At 37.8% G+C, this 17,409-nt stretch overlaps 1 protein-coding gene across 1 annotated transcript in view; it reads left to right on the top strand.

Moving 5' to 3' along the window:
- Window positions 1–204: 204 nt before the first annotated feature.
- Window positions 205–17,409, top strand: part of PLD5 (phospholipase D family, member 5) — a gene marked incomplete at its 5' end in the record, with an annotated part of 68,936 nt that continues 51,731 nt past the window's right edge. Inside the window, 5 exons of the mRNA XM_010085382.1 lie at window positions 205–273; window positions 440–517; window positions 683–750; window positions 6,863–7,031; window positions 15,729–15,843. Coding sequence (XP_010083684.1) covers window positions 205–273; window positions 440–517; window positions 683–750; window positions 6,863–7,031; window positions 15,729–15,843 — 499 coding nt within the window. The remainder of the gene's footprint in view (window positions 274–439; window positions 518–682; window positions 751–6,862; window positions 7,032–15,728; window positions 15,844–17,409) is intronic.

Here is a 17,409-nt window from a genome sequence, read left to right as displayed (position 1 = left end):
ACTCACTGGGCTGAAGGGGGCTGTGTCTTCTGAGTTTAGTCACGGATGGTATTCTCAGAATTTGGGACACTGGTTAGGAGATCTGTCAAACTGCTTGCAGGAGGCACAGAACAACTTAACCAGCTCTAGCTACACATTACTTAGCAAATTATCTGCATGTCTTGCATTTGTCATGTAAAATGCTGTGGCCCTTTCTTGTGTCAGGGTGCCCTGGTGATCAGTGTGCCTGAGGAGTTGCTGACTGCTATGATGAAGAGCAGAAGCCCAGGACCAGTATGTGCCTCCTTGCCTCGCAGCAGCACCGCTAGAAGGAACGCTGCTTTGCTGCAGCCTGTAGCCATGGCTTTATTTCATTATATGCTCCAGCACAACGGTCTAGCAGTCCCATTTACATGCACATGATCAGCCCTGTTAAACCACTCCCCTTTTATCCCACTAGGTTGTAATTCACATGTCCAGTGACAGGGAAGTTAGGAACTCTGCTTTAGAGCATGCAGTTGGTCCTCCTGTACAACAGGTTTGTACTTTTTTACCATCATATCTTTTGACTGGTTACCGTTATTTTCCAGAATGATATCCAGCCAGATTCTGAATATAAAGACAATCAAGAGATGAAAAAATCTTCCTACAAAAGAGAGGCTGGTGCTATGTGTCTCTAAAATTTGTTACCGTTATTTTCCAGAATGATATCCAGCCAGATTCTGAATATAAAGACAATCAAGAGATGAAAAATCTTCCAACAAAAGAGAGGCTGGTGCTATGTTGTCGCTAAAATTCCAGCACAACTTGATTTCTTAAAATAATAAGTGTCAATATGTTCATTGTAGTATTTTGTTATTGAGTGCATGGAATCATGTTGAAAATACATATTCATCAGGGAGGCAGAGAGAGCAGCTTTTCAGTTTAAGCATCACACTAGCCTGCTCTATCAAATACTCCAAAAACGTTCAGATAAAGCTCTGTACCTGGAGCCCCAGTGCTGCATGTCTGCAGAAAAAATATATATAACGCCATAAATCTGAACATAGCTGCACTCACTGCAGATCTAATTCAAAGCGTAGTCTTGAACCAAGCAGTCAGCATCCCAAGATTTTTGTCTCTGAACATCAAAGTCTTCATGAATGAAATTCAAAAAGCAGACAAGCAAATGTCAGCAAAGAGCTTTTGTAGTGTGCACATGCACGTGTACAAATGCACACACACCTCACCAGTTGAGATCGTCAGTGTTGGAGGATTGTTATAGAGCTTGTGATATTCTCAGTTACAGGCTAATAATCCAGGTACTTCTGAGTACTTAGTCTGAGTTCACAGTCCACTTTGAATTTAATCTCATCTACTCTCCATTTCACTTTTAACCATTGTGTTCTGTCATGAGTTTACTTTAACTTTACTTTATTCATAAATATTTTATTTGAAATTGAAATCAACAATATAAGTAAGCGACAGCTATCACGTTTTGTGACATCATGCTGGAAGAATTAGATACCATTACTTACAGAGTAAATATTACATAAAATGCACAGTTTAATTTTTCTTTACTGGATATACTGTGTAGTTATCCAAATATACTGCATATCTTTATGCTCTGGAGTCTGATCTCCAGTAGAATTGTAGGGCTTGATCTTCTAAGTCCTTACCATTGACTGTAAGGGGAATATCTAAATATATGAATAAGTTGTGCCATACTTTCTCTTGTTTTAGGACACTTCTGCTCTGAATCCAGAAGAGATCATTTATTCTGCATGTTTTTGAAATAGTAATTATACCTTGTCTAGAAGGATATTTCTTAATCCCTTTCAGAAACAGGAGCTGGAACTGTGGTTCTGTTGAGGCGCTGCGGAGAAGATGGTCTTGGCCAGCATGACAGTTAGTGGGTAGATCTGAGGGAGAAGAGTGGTAGGAGTGATATGATGTAGAAGAAAGTGGAGGTCTTGAAAGTGACATGGCCAAAGCCGCAATTGAAAGCACTGGTCTGAGAGAGATGGTAGGTTTTGAATGGATATTGAGACTCTGGGTTTATAACAAAGGAGGAGCTGGAACTCTGTGAGGAACAGTGGTTCTTCAGAACAGTGGTTGGTGGTTCCTGGGCTTCTGGACTGACAGAGAGGGGTCACGAGAGGGTATCTTTAACTAGGACCCTGGTGTAAGGGCAGAATGCATGCACCTGTCCCAGTCCTCTTATTTTTATTTTTTTCTTCTTTTTTCTTTTCTTTTTTCTTTTTCCCTTCTTTTTCCTCTTTTCCTCATTGCCTTTTTTATTCTTTTGTTTGCTTTTTTTCTTTCCTTTGTCTGAAATATAGCGGCCTTATGACAAAGATAGCTTTTGCTCATCTTTCATTTCTTTATTGTCTTATACAAATCATTCCAGTGTTTTCTTATCACTTTTCTTCCCTTTAATGGTGAGTAAATTCAGATGATGTAGAGACACTCAGGTGCATATGACCTGGATATTCTTTAGTGTATGACTCTGGATTGAGATAAACTGGAGTCAACAGTGTTCTTCAGTTTATAATGTTAATATGGTGTAATGTTTGGACTGTCAAAATAACTTTCCTTTTATACTTATGTAATCATTATAGCTAAACTTTTCAACAGACCTATAAATTTTTGCCAATAGCCTCAAGAACCCCAGGTTTATTCAAGGGACAGACATATAGACTCTGCCTATTTTCATTGCCCCAGTCCCCTTTCTATTCTGATTAACCCAGGTGCTAAATTAAGAGTATTTCTCTTTCCTTCAGAGGAAAAAAATTGGTGTGAGATCAGAAACAAACCTTACTTTTTGACAAAAGAACTGTCAAAGATGATGAAGGATCCTTAGCCTGGGACAGAATTAACTTGAAATTCCTAAATGCTCAGAAGAGTCTTATCACTAAGATCAAGGTCTATTCTCTGGTAGGCATTAAATACTACTATACTGCTTACCACATTTCTGTTAGCTTAGAGGAGCTTGAATCTCATCTTTGACCCTTGTCTCTCTCTGTAACTTCACAGAAATCATAACACATTACTTTCAAGTTTCTCAGTCTGCGTGAGGCAGGTTTGAGAGTATTCAGCTGTACAACTGAAGAGGGTAGCCCATGTTGCTGTTAATCAGATGAAATACTTAGAGCACTAGGAAATCAGAGAAGGGAAGGATACCTCACCCAGCAGGTTTAAGTTTATCTGCTCATGATATGGAGTATAGGAAAAGTCTGCTTTAATCACTGTGTTACATTTCATAGAATCATAGAATCATAAAGGTTGGAAAAGACCTCAAGGATCATCAAGTCCAACCCAACACCACCTAACTCACTGAACCATGTCCCTAAGCACCAAAACATTTGTTCTGTTTTGCTTTGTTAATATGCTATTTTTACAGAAAAAATTGTGTCACCATGTCTGATCTTCCTCAAGGTCCATGAACGACCTCATCTCCTGAAGGTTGTTGTTATAACTTATTTTAAAAACCTCTTTGTGGGTCATATTGGAACAAAAATTAAAGCTAAATTTAGCTTTTATTGATGGAATTGGGGCTTGCAAATGCAAACTTTTGCACAGAAGGTTTAACAAAACTCTTTCTTTAGTAGGCACTGGAACTTTGCTATTGTGCCAAAGGAAAAGTAAAGCTTATGAAGGCAAAATCACTTAGTTTAGGAACTTGGTGGTTGACTTTGTTTTAACTTCTGATCTTGATTTTGAGCTTTTGCGTGGGTAAGGGAATATATTGGGGGGGGGGTTGGCAGAATCAGTTCATTATTAAAGGGAAATCTAAACTCTGAAAATGTTTAAGTAGTGCCCTAGCTAGATTAAATGTCTTTGTCTGCTAAAGAACACAAAGTTCTTACTATTTGGTTAAACAAAAGACTGGGAAATATATTAACAGATAATATCTGTTCTGAATAACTGTTCTGCTAAGTGGAGTGCATTTGGCTTCTATTGCATAATCAAACCCAAATTATAAAATGGCAGGATTTGCATAGTCACATCCCTTATTTAGTGCTATTGCTGTATCCTGCTGTTTGAATGGTATGCAGATTGAAAATCTGGGAGCTGATCTCCTAGTGAAGAGCAGGTTCAGCCCCACAGTCAGGACAGACTTCCTTACCAAGAGGCACCTTGTCTCTGACAAGGGCCATTTTAAGAGGGAAGTGCATTTTGTTTTGCCCAGGAAATTTGCCTTGCTACTTTCCTTGAATAAGTAAAAGGTTTTAACCTGTGGAACAGGAGGAAAAGCCCAACTTTTTTGCATATCTTGACTGTATCTATATCCAAACGTATCTACAGAGCAATGACCTGCATCCACAGCTCTTCCTGCATTACACTTTAAGGTATAGCTTCCAGTCGCTTCTGGAGTCTGAGTTTATAATATATAGATACGGCATTTTCCCCTACTTCAGACCTAAATAATGTGAAGTCAGTGCATTAGAAATAAGCATGTATGTTTGGCTGGATCAGGGCCCTAATCTCAAATTAACGTGTTAAGAAGCTTATTGCAGTGGAAGATATTAGAGCCTATGGGAAACACCACTACAAACCACTGGAAGTGACCGTGACAGATTCAATCCTATCAGTTATTTTGTGGGCTCCTGTATATTCATTTGCATAGGTCCAACCAGAAAACACTGCGTGTGTCAGGCAATATTCTAATGTTGATAAATTTTGGTCATATCTTGTGTTAAGGGAGCAAAGTGCACTTTTAAATTCTAGCTAAATCAGAACCACATTTGATAGATTATTTTTTGAATAATTGTTTGATATGAAGGATGTCTTTGGAGAATGTTCAAAATAGCTCTCTCCTGTATCGATGTGTGATTGGGTGGGGGATGGAAGAGGCCAGCAAGACATGGATTCATTTTGTATCTTTGCCACTGGATTGTGGGGGTTTATGTCCTTGTAGAGATCACTTTATCTTCAGTGCTTCAATTTCTTGCTCTTTGAATGTGGCCATGCTACAGCTGTCCACAAAACAGCTCTGGGAACATACATGGCTAAGAGTCCTTGTATGATTAGTAATGTTAACTATTGAAAAATAATTAACCAGGCTTAGATGGGATCTAAAGCACTTTATGAAGTTCTGTAACAGGAATAGATGCAGCAGAAATAAGTCTAAAACCTTGAGTGTTAGAGTAAAATAGTTTATTTTTAAAAGTATGTCATTGCTAATAGACTAATAGGGACACTAAATTTTTAGGGCACTTGTTATTTTGAGAAGTTGGTAAACAAGGTAGATAGAATGTTTTAGAATAAAGTATACTTTGAATAAATTAAAAAATGAAGTTTTTAACCTTTTACAGTCAATTTACTGGTGTTACAACTCTGTCACTGTAGTGCAGTTAATGAATAGTGTGTTCAAAGTATGTTGTGGAGAATGTCATCAGTAATTGTAGCTTAGTGATATATATGTTGTTGAAAGGTTTTAGGGAAAAAGAGAACATAGATGAATGTTTAATGAAGGAGGAGCTGTGCCTGTTTGGTTTTGGGGGTTGATTTTTGACAGGTCAGGAGAGTAAGAACGTGATAATTACTACAGGTTTACTTTATCACATTTCTTGCTGGGTTTTCTTTACACTGTTCAAGAGTACTAATCTTCAGTCTTTTAATGGGTTAACTTCACAAATATGCTTGATATTCTGAAATAGCTGTAAAAGTTTCCATGTCATCCTGTAGAATGAACTGAATTAACAGAAGATACTGAACTAATGTATTTTTCTAACAGTCAAAAAGTGACAATTCTTGTTTAGAGTAGAGGTTTGTATTAATGATTTACTTTTTAAAAGTTTACAGATTATATTTGTATTGCTGGAGTTGATAATTAATGTTATTAATAAGTACTGAAACAGTCTGGAAATACTTGATGTACTTGGATGCAATAAAAAGGAGTATTCTCCAAGTCCCTAATACGGCTTTCTTAAATCTGGTTTGTATGATTCACAGAAAAAGTGGCAGGTGTTGGGAGCACTTACAGAAGTGCCACTTGGATAAGTTGAAAATTTAATCTGTTTATCTAAAGACAGAATTGGGAAATGTGTTTGGTTTGCATTTATCTTTAAGATTCCTCTGTTGAGTGTACAGAGGAGCTTTACCTGCTGCAATTTAAGGAAATCTAGCACTGAGGCAGTATGCTGAATGAAACACATATTTCCTTGAAGCAAAGGGGCATACTTTGAAATGTGACTTTCCTACAATGTTTGTTTAGCTTCCTGGATCCATGTGAATGTATGTAATGTAATTTGCAAGCATTTTGAATAATATAGACAATAAGATCAAGGAGCCTTCCATAAAGAGCAGGGAGTTAAGAGGGCGTAATTCTTTTCTTAGCCACTGGATCACAATTACAGCCTTACATGGGCAAACAAAAGCAGTAAAATTGGGTAGCTTGGAGCACTTGGAAAGGAAGAATTCATATATAGAGATGGCAATGTAATAAAATGTCAGGTGTAAAAGCAGACTGAAGAGAATGCCAGGGAGTATACATCTAGCCACATTGCTTATAGAGAAGAAGAAATTAAATGCAGAGATGACAGTGACAAATCAAAAAGAGATTGTTTCATTCTTCCCATCCTCACCTTAAGGACTGGTTCCCACTTACTGTGTTATAAGTAAGCTTTTCCACATTCAAGCTAATTTTGCAGAGCTTCAAAAGCTTAATTGGTTTTGCTGCGTTAACAGTAGGTCATTTCCACGTTTTATTGTTTTGAGAAGTGTGGAGCATGACAGTCAGCAACTTCAGAGTGAGTTGTGGGGTGGCACACTGCTGAGAGCCTCTGGGAGCAGATGTTGAACCACAGGCCCAAAACCTGACATTCTTTACAATTTGGAACTTTTTAATAAAGGAAAGTGCTTTTGTTAAGTGGTTATTTTTTTCCTTATCTATTCTCAGGGTTGCTCTTGTGGAAAATATTCCTGAAGGGATCAACTATTCAGACAGTGCACCATCCCATTTGTCTCTTTTCCAAGGCTGGATGAATTTGCTTAATATGGCTGAAAAGTCTGTTGACATAGTATCTTCCCAGTGGGACCTCAATCACAGTCATCCATCAGCATGCCAGGTATGTTCTAGCCTAACAAAAGGGTGGGACTTCAACAATCTGTTCTTTTTGTTTCACCGTTAATTTTTTAGAACTACAATCCTTCTCTGTAGAGGATCTGTTTGTTTAGGTAGTCTAAAAAACCACTTTCTTAGGGGATTTTGCTGCCAATAAAACAATTTTCTGAGAGTGATGGCGCACTTGGACTACATAACGCATCCAACACATATTCATATCACTTCCATCTTAGGGAAGGATGTCAGTGTGTAATCTTAAGAAACCTGCAAAATTGTACCTGTATTAACACCTCCATAATTTGGGAATTTCCATAAATCTATAGATTTATTTTCTGTATGGTGCAGCTGATGAAGTAAAAGAGCAAGCACATGTATTAATTCTGCAGCCAAACAGATGGATAGAATTATTCTTATAAAGAACAATGCAGTATCAGATGGTTCCTCATACCTTTTCAAAATGAACCTTGAGAGAGAGTGCTGTTCAATATTTCAGCAATTAAGAGCAGTAGGAAAAATCATAAATCATAGTGAATGAGACAGGCACGCATTACAACTATGCTGTGCCAACAAAAACTTTATTTTTGAGAGCAATCCTCTTAGAAATATGGTAAGGGCAGGTTTCCACTTAGTGTCACATGTGAAACTAAGATATCAAAGAATTGATAGTCTGCGAGTATCTTCTCTTTTTCACCACATCACAGCCAAGTAACTAAGGAATCAACTCTGTTTTACTGCATCATAAACTCTTCACTTTCCTCTCTAGCTCTGTTGATGCTGTGCAGTAAAAGAAAAAAAGCTTTTTGGTAGATGATAGACAAAGACCGGTATTCTGAGCAACTAAAGAATAGTACCGCAAAGACCCTGTGTTTTCAAGTCACAAACTGGATTCTACTTCTTTTGAAAGAGGCTGTAGCCTAGTTGAATGGCATATATTAACTTCTCTTCAGAATAAATCTGCTGCGTGTCCATTTAAAAGAGTGAAAATCTGAGGTGAGCAGCCAAATGGAAAATGTAGTTCAAACTCTTCCTTTTAGAATGCTTATAAATATTAGAATATAGATTGTGAATAAATTTATTGAGTATCAAATTATTGAGATTGTTGACAATGTAATTATGCAGCTAAGCTTTATTTGAATTTATTGCCTAAGAAAATTCAAACCCATGTACTGTCATTCAAGTAGATGAATTCAAAGAGAGAGTGCCTTAGATGTTTTCAGGATGTGCGTGAATTGGTATGTGCATGAATCTTTTAAAAATATTTTGTCTGAAAAAAATTCAACATGTTATTTCCTCCAAAGCCAGCAGACCCTAAAGAATCCCAAATAGAGGACAAAAATAGAAACTGGAAATTGGGATTTCAGTAGTTAAGCATCAAATCCATTCACTGTTCCACATTCTCATGCAAAGTAAAACCTGTAAGATATTACTGAATGTCAGAGCAGGGGAAGGACGAAGAGACATGTAAGAAGTGGATTTGCTCTTTCATCCTCAAATGCACTGTTAAAACCAGAAGAATGAAACATTTTTCATAATATTCTGTTCTAGTTATCTATTTCTGCCTGCTAGTAGTCTTACAAAAGTGAGTAATTACTTCTGCTTAAAGGCAATTAATATTCCAGTCATTTCCTCATTTGTACAGCAGTGTGGGCTGAATAGCTGATAGATCTTTCTGTCAAGCTTGTCTGTTCATCCTAAAACACTATACTGTTATTGGCCAGTCTAATTGCTAAAGAAATTGCCAAGAGGCAGCATTTTTTAGCATATCGCTGCCCCAGGGAATTGTACACAAAGCTTGGGAGTGAAAAAGAGGGGAGAAAAGTTGTGCCGTTACCTCTGCTTTCTCCACTTGTAAAATCAAAGTGATATTTCAGAGGATCTTCAATAACTGTGATCTAGTAATTTTCTGAAGTATGAGTTAAATGTCCTCAAGTCTTTACCATTTGAGTTCAGGGACATTTGCCCCAAAATAGCAAAAGCATTATGAAAGGTAAGGGAGTGAGTGCAAAACTCTCAGGTAGTATGGTGCTTAGCAGTAAGTGCTAGTTGTTCCTTGAATTATTCTTATTTTAAAAGAAAATAAAGATGTAACCATTTTCCATATGGACCCACATCCTGCTCTATAGCTAGCAATTTCCATTTTATGAATATTCAAGGCATATTGCAAAGCAAGGTTCTCCACAAGAGCACTTCAACAGACGTTAATTTTTAAAGGAGAAAAGATGAGTAGGCTAGATTGCTTTTTTTAATTAGTTACAAGGTTTAGCTCCATTCTCTGTATATGTGTTTGTTTAGTTCCGTACAGACATGCATATATATATATCATAGAATCATATTATATCATAGAATGGTTTGGGTTGGAAAGGACCTTAAAGATCATCTAGATCCAACCCCTCTGCCTTGGCCAGGGACACCCTCCACTAGCCCAGGTTGCTCAAAGCCTCATCCAGCCTGGCCTTGAACCCCTCCAGGGATGGGGCATCCACAGCTTCTCTGGGCAACCTGTCCCAGTGTCTCACTCCCTTCATAGTAAAACATTTCTTCCTAATATATAATCTCAGTCCATCCTCTTTCAATTTAAAGCCATTACCCCTTGTTCTGTCGCTACACTCCCTGAAGAGTCCCTCTACATCTCTCATATGTGTGCCCAATATATGTATTGAAGAAAAATACATCAGGAAATTCTGCAATTTTACATACACACATACAAATGTATATGCCCTATATATATATATATAATCCACATGTATACATATTGTCCATTTTGTTCAAATGTGTATTGGACATACATGTATATATATACACAGGTATGTGCATAAATAAAGTTGCAGAATGTCCTGCTGTATTTTTCTTCATTTTTGTTTGTCGTTATGTTACCTAGTGTCCTTGACAGTTGCCTGTCCATGCTTTGTTGTTATAAATCCAAACAAGCAGTCATTGCTGGCTGAGCTGTCCTGGTCACAACTGCTGTGCTCAGCCATCTGGGTTCATGAGTCTTGTTAAACTGGAGTCTTCAAATGCAAACGTGGGGTGCTACTATATTGTTGTGTGCCTCCACAGTTTAGGCAGTCAAGTAAACCAGGCTACTGAGTAGCCTTTCTACACTTGCTTTTCTCATTCAGAAGAAAACCGTGTTTTATGGCGACTTAGTAATGTCATCTGTGTGCGTTTTCAAGATCACGGGGTAGTAGTCATACAGAGGCTTTGAGATTGTTGCAGAATGTGAATGTGTGACTTCTGTGGCAATCTGATATTCAGAGATATTGGAGGACAATGGAAACAATTTTTGAGGATAGCGTTTTATTCATTTGCAGTGAAGGGAGAGGTGAACATAAGACTGTGCCAATTTAGTGATTTTCATAATTCATTTTCTCTGGCTCATCTCATGTTTAGAAATTTTAATTTAGAGAATGACCTTTTATGGTTCCAGCAAGTCCAAATTTCATTTTAAGTTTAACAAATAAGAATTAATGCCATCATGGTTTATTGGTAATGCCACAGTTATGGCACAGAAATTGTCTACAATCAGCTATAGAGATTGCAGTGTGTTTTCTTTTCTGCAAGCACATCTTTACCCAAACATCTCTTCTCTTCAGGTGGTGGTATTTACCCAGTGCAGTTAGTACAGCGTGAGGTGTAGAAAAGAAATTTAAAAAAGAGAGTTTGTAAAGATAAATATTTTTAAACTCTGACTGAAATTCAAAAAATTTACATTCCCTCCCTTTTCATAAGCTATTTTTCTAGAAGAACTTGAGGAGAGCATTTGAGTTTCCTTGTTCTGCATTAAATGACAGAAGTTAAATTTAGGGCTTCTTGATATATTTGCTCTGTTGGTTTTTGCCAGCATGCTATGATTTTAGTGATGTTTTACAGATATGCCCAAAGGCTTGATATAGGACAACTTTTAAAAATGTTAGTAGAATTATATAGAATAAATCCAGAAGAAAATTCTGGAAGTAACCAGTTTTATTTCACTGGAAAGGAAAAGCTACACATTGTCTAAGTTACTGAAGAGCACAATAATTCTATTTTAGGGTACTTCAATAAATACAGCATTTTTGTGTCCATATCTCTTCTATTTTATTTTTAATGAAGAATGCATGCTAATAAAGACAATAGCAGACAAGGGAAATCAGCCAGGCTAGAATCAGTCTGCCTAATGACTGCTAAGGAATTGCTTTGGGGGCAACTTCAGGGTGTTTTGGTAATGAGAACTTCCTTTTTTTCTAAATTCAGCAGGTGGCTGTGGCAGGTACAGTTGGGATTGACGTTTCAGAGATATGGTTGTTTAAAGCTACCACGAGAATGTCAGTTTGTTCATGTGATATATACTTTTTACATCCTGTTTTGTCATTCTCAGTAGGTTTTTTGAAACAGCCCAGTAAAAAGTATAAGAGATGTTTCATGAGGATAGGCAGATTTCTAGTCGTATCGTTTGTTAAAACGCAGATATGGTATGAAGTAGCACACTGCAGTTTCATAGCACTCGGCTGTTTCTCAGTCCTCACAAGCTGAGTATATAGAAATGATTCTGATCACTGTCACATAGTCATGCAGCAGCCTGCTATTGTCTCACAAGGGGAATGTGGTCTGAATGACAGCATGAGGGTTTGTGTTCAGCAGAAGCATTTCAAATGTGCTGACAGCAGTGACAAAACTCTTCAGACCTTCTGTCCTGTCTTTTCTTTTCATAGAAGAAAACAGTAAAATTGGAAGTAAACATGTCAGAAAGTATAGAAACTGAGTTTAAAATTAATAATAATGGGGAAGAAGGCCAGGTTCTTTAACAATAGAGAGAGAAATTTTAGTACCTTGCTTTACTATAGTAGATACAGATTTTTAAAAACAAGTTGTGAATTTTTCATAGTTGTTTACAGCATCTAGATGTGCTGGTTTCAGCTGGCATGGAGCTAATTTTCTTCGTAGTATCTAATATGGGGCTATGTTTTGGATTTGTTCTGAGGACAGTCTTGATAATACAGGGGTGTTTTTGTTGTTGTTGCTGAGCAGTGCTCACACAGAGCCAAGGCCTCTTCTGCTCCTCACCCCACCCCACCAGCCAGTGCGCTGGGGGTGCACAAGAAGCTGGGAGGGGACACAGCTGGGACAGCTGACCAAAGGGATATTCCATGCCATATGGAGTCATGCTCAGCAAATAAAGCCGGGGGAAGAAGGAGGAAGAGGGGGTCATGCAGAGCGATGGCATTTGTCTTCCGAAGTTGCTGGTATGCTTGATGGAGCCTTGCTTTCCTGGAGGTGGCTGAACACCTACCTGCTGATGGGAAATGGTGAATGAATTCCTTCTTTTGCTTTGCTTGGGTGTGTGGCTTTTGTGTTACTTATTAACCTGTCTTTATCTCAGCCCATGAGTTTTCCCACTTTTACCCTTCTGGTTCTCTCCCCCATCCCACGGAGTGGGGGGGAGGGAGCAAGAGGCTGTGTGGGGCTTATTGCTGGCTGGGGGTAAACCACAACGCTAGAACAACCCTTGTTGAGCGTATTTTTTCCTGCTGAGGGATGATGCAGAGAGAGATGAGATGGAGGAAATTCTTTCCAGTTCTGGCATCAGGTGGTGTTTTTTTGTAAAAACACACATATTTGTGGTGAGTGCACTCCTAGTCTTAACCATCACTACTTAGAGATGCTTTAAGTGTTTTATTGATTTGAGGTTTTACCAGAATTGGACGAAAAATGATATTATAAATGCACAACTTGTGGTGTCCCTGAATGGCGTCCCTGATGGGAAGAGATGTACTTTCAGAGAAGATATCTTCATTGGAATGCAGGGCTGCACTCCAAGTGATCTATTCACCTCTAGGATGGGCTGTTCAGCTGACAGCATAGCCTGTAAGAGACAGACAGGTGGTCCATGAAGGATGCTGTCTTGGTCACATCAGAGCATATTAAGATGAGGTAAAACTCAGGAAATGCTGCTACATTCTTTTTTGTCTGAACTAAAACAAATGCAGAATGTCCAGGCTTGTTTAGCTTTTGTAAATCATATGTAAATAAAATCTTGTGCAGGTAGAAGTGATGTGCCAATACTGTCCAAAAATAATTATCTTGGGGGGAAAAAAATGTAAAGAACCGTCCCCTGAAACAAATTATTTTATTAGCTTTAGATGTTAACTTTCTAAGCATGTTTTTAGTAGAACAGTTAATACATTAATTCATATTGATAATGCAAATCAATTTCCATCAAATTTATGAATGCTTTTTCCATGTTTATTTTTGTATGCTACAGCTTTTCTACTATGCTTCTAGTCAAAATCAGTTTTTACAGATGACCCAAACAAAAACAATGTGTCTGTTTGTCTTTCTACCTAGTAAATTAAATCAACACATAGAACCTTTCAGAACAGTAATTTCTCTCTCTCTTCTTCTATATATATAATATGTATTTAATTTATGTCATGCAAACCTTTTAGTCATTAATTTTCATAGCTCGCTTTTTGCAGAGATAAACCTAATGAGACTCAAAGCTGGTGATGTCTCCAGTTGGCAAACCCAGAAGGAGTGCGGTCAACAGATGTCTGATCTCTGGCATGTCAGCAAACAATATTTCTTGATATACTGTTGCCCCACGGGAGCTGGGGGACAGGGTGAGGCATGGGCTGGGAATTCGGCAGACAACAGTGCAGTGATTGCAGGTCCTAGATTCAGCTGGAGTCCAGCAGTGGCAGCCTGCAGCAACTGTGGGAGACCCTCTTGGGAGGACCAGGGCACCCAGGAACACTGGTCAGTGTCCCTCTGCTCCCCCAGGATCACAGTGGAGCTGCTGCATAGCTCTGTATGCAGCATCCATGCCCTCCACACTATTACCTCATTAATGCTTACCTCTGGTAACATCTGCCCTCCTTCTCCTTAAAAGCCCCAGCACAACCACTGATGTGAGAATTAAGGATCCTTTTAGCTTCATGATGAATGTGAGGGAAAGACACCCCTTGACTTGCACAGCAACTCAGTGAGGGCTTCTGGGTGTGTGAGTTACATCATGGGTATTATTTCTTATGTATGGGACCACCTAGTCACCTCAAGAAATGCTGAATCTGAGCATAAGCAGCATTTGGATCTTCATGAAAAGCATGTTTTTGTTTTCCTGTTCTGTTAGCTATTGTCTAGTGCTTTCATTACGGCAGTGTCTTGTTGACTATTAAGTTCCTGTGAGCCTTAGGATGATCAGGGAGTGATGCTGTGAATCTGAGCAAGAAAGCAGGCATATATTGCAAAAGTAAAACATAAACAGGAGTTCTGTCTTTCCAATGCAGCCTCTGCCTGCTCTGTAATTTTGAGAAAGCTATTTTTTAGGAGGATAGGTATTCTTATTTTGCCACACATATTCAAAATAAGTGAATATTAAAAAATAGGTCTGTACCGTAGCCAGGGCTACTTTACTTCCCAGAGCTGCTTTCTGTGACTGCTTCATGCTTAAGTCCCAGAAAGGCTCAACGTGTCAGTCTGTGCAGGCAATTGCAGGGCAAAGGGTGGCTCTCCACTCTCTGCTGCTTCTGGGTGCAGTGTGGGAGGAGGGCTTCTGTCTACGCTGTCATAGTCTGTGCCCTGTCAGTTTGCATCATCCCAAGCTGCTTTTGCATCGGCCGCTTTTGTGCAATAGAAGGATCCTTTAAAGATTTTTAGAGTAACAGTTTGTACAGAGAGTTGTCTAACGTGGTTCGGTGGAAAGCTTTATCCCCTACCTGTTTGTCTGAAAGCTGGTAGGACTGTTGCTTTTTGTTTCAGCTTTACCGTGGGGCCAGCATTACACTGAATCTAAAGTGAGCTGTATAGGTAGGGCAGGCACTTTATTAGCTGATTAAACCCAAAGTTTTTGTGTATTTTACTACTAATTGTACCTGATGTCTGCTGCTGTAAGCAAACGGGCTGTAACTGTAGTCGTAGTAACACAGGACAATAGTGCTACCTTGGATATTTTATTCTTGACATCATGTAGTTAGATGGTTCTAACTAAGCATTTTTCTTTAAGTCAAAATATTGAATCTAAAAGTTAGACATTTACTATGCAATTGTAAGGTCTACTTTCTCTTTGCTTCTTAGATGTGGAAAAATGCAGTGATTTAATTTTTTTTTATGTGAAAAAAATATCTTGATTTCTGTTGTAACAAATATCAAGTTCAGTATGAGATTCACTTTTTTTTTTTTCTTCTGTGTTAGAAATGGGCTTTAAACAGTAAAGTGATAACAGTGTAAAAAAGAATATCATTATTATTTTCCTTCCTGGAATAGCTCAAATAAAGATGAGCATGTGACCACTGGAAAATGTATTGTACTATGATTAGAAACACTTACAAAATTCATTCAATACAGAGCAAGTGTGGTTAACTCTTTTCCTTGCACTTTTTATCCTGATTTAACAGGATGTAATTATTTAGAAGAAAGTTAATGTAAAAATAGGTTTAAGCAGCATAAAAAAACCTGGACAGTTCATTCTCTGCGTGTCACCTGTCATCAATAGTATTGCACAGTCTGGTAAAAGGAAGAAGCAAGTTTGGCCTTCAAAACAGTATTTCTCCAAGAAAAAGCTAAGTTGCTAACCTTTAGCATAGATTTAACCATATCTAGGAATAAATTCACTCAGCAGTTGTGGAATAGGTTCCTATTTTAATATACATCTTTAATTTGTTGATATACTGTTTGAACAATTCTGTGTCTTACACCTTCTGCTTTCTTTTGATGTTCTTCCCAGGGTCAGCGTCTTTTTGAAAAATTGCTTGAACTGGCATCCCGAAATATTGAGATAAAACTAGTGAGTGATATACTGCCTGTGGAATCAAAGGTATTAAACGACTTGAAAACAAAGGGTAAGACCAAGGTCTTTATGTTTTTATGCCACTGACCTCTACATAATGTTCCTTCTACTTAAAATGCAGGCTCAGATGATGTATGAAATACACTGTTACCATATAATCCTTCAGCTTTCTCTGGTTTGTATTTACCAAAAAATCTGAAACTGTTTTCAGTTTTTGAAAACATTTTTCAAAGGGCAAAAAAACCCTATATATTTTTTGATGGTGATCATTTTCAACACAGATTACTATATGGACCACAAAGGGAATTCTAAAAAATGAATTAAGCAAAGCAGTTGCAATGTGTAGCAGCACCCTAACGTAACATGTCTGTTTATGGTAAAGAATAAAGAACACACTTTCCCAACAAAAATCAATTTTTATTTGTTTAAGTTCCTTGTAATTTCCTGAGTGGCCAAATAAAAGAAAATTACTAATGGAAGTCCTGGTCCCTTAAAGAGATCATCTTTGATCAAGACTGACACGTTATTTAAATGTAATAACTACAGAGACTTGTCATTTCATGACGCTGTCTGTTCCAGGGCTTTGATTATTTCTGTTATGTAACCAAAAGTGATATCGGGCCTTTGATAACCAGTAAGAATACATCAGCTTTGTCAGACGTCTGTGAAGCAAGGAATTATCTTTTTCTGATGTGTTGAAAAAGAAATAGGTATTTTACTATCAATGTCAGTAAAACAGCCTTTGAAAAAGTGGTTTCTTTTCCCTGTGATTCTAGTGTCCCAAGTTCCCCCCAGTCGGAGGAGATGAGACATAGGGCTTGTATGTTTGCGGTGATGTACCTGGCAATAGATACTTTAGCTATCATTTATTGAGGGCACCTAATATCAAGAACTACCCTCTTTCAAAAAAAGATGAGCAAAAATTTTAGCTAGAAAAGGGAGCAATGCTTGTCCTTAACACTTCCTTTGGTTTATGTGTGAATTGATCAGACCTGTGAGCTTTTTGAACAAACCAACGGAACGTAACCTTTTACAATTAGCTTCAGTTTCCCTTATTATACCTTGTCAGATTTCTAAGGCAAGAATTTCTAGAGTATTCAAATGAACTGATCAACATATTTGAGTACTCCGAGCTACAAGGAATTGGAGAAAGTCATTTTATATAGTAATTCTTGTGAGTTTTGCTGTCATTGTCTTTGAACCCTGTGACTGTAGATATTATTGTGTACTGTTGGCCTTTTTCAAAGATCAATGTTATAACTTCTTGATTTTCTCACTATGAATTTTTTTTTTCCCTCTCATTCCATGTTTTGTTTTGCTTATTTCTCCAAATTCTGATATTTTTGTTAAAATGTCTTGATTATGACATAGTGATTGCCAGCTCTATTGCAAGTCTTTCACCTGCATTTAGGTTTGTTGTTTGGTTTTTCCCAGCAGGAAAGATAGGTACATCTTTGTTTGGTTCTGCATTCCTGAAAAGAGATAAGTTAGTTTTAACATTCAATCAGATTTAGTTGTCTTAATTTTATGTTGAAATGAGCAGACCTTGTATGAACAGCAGATTCAAGGTATGTCCTTCTTGTGTCAAATATAAGCTAACTGGTAGGATAGCTAAAAA

The sequence above is a fragment of the Pterocles gutturalis genome, unplaced genomic scaffold (genome assembly GCF_000699245.1).
Source record: "Pterocles gutturalis isolate BGI_N339 unplaced genomic scaffold, ASM69924v1 scaffold280, whole genome shotgun sequence".
NCBI classification, from domain to species: domain Eukaryota; kingdom Metazoa; phylum Chordata; class Aves; order Pterocliformes; family Pteroclidae; genus Pterocles; species Pterocles gutturalis.
This window is presented reverse-complemented; position numbering and strand designations above follow the sequence as displayed.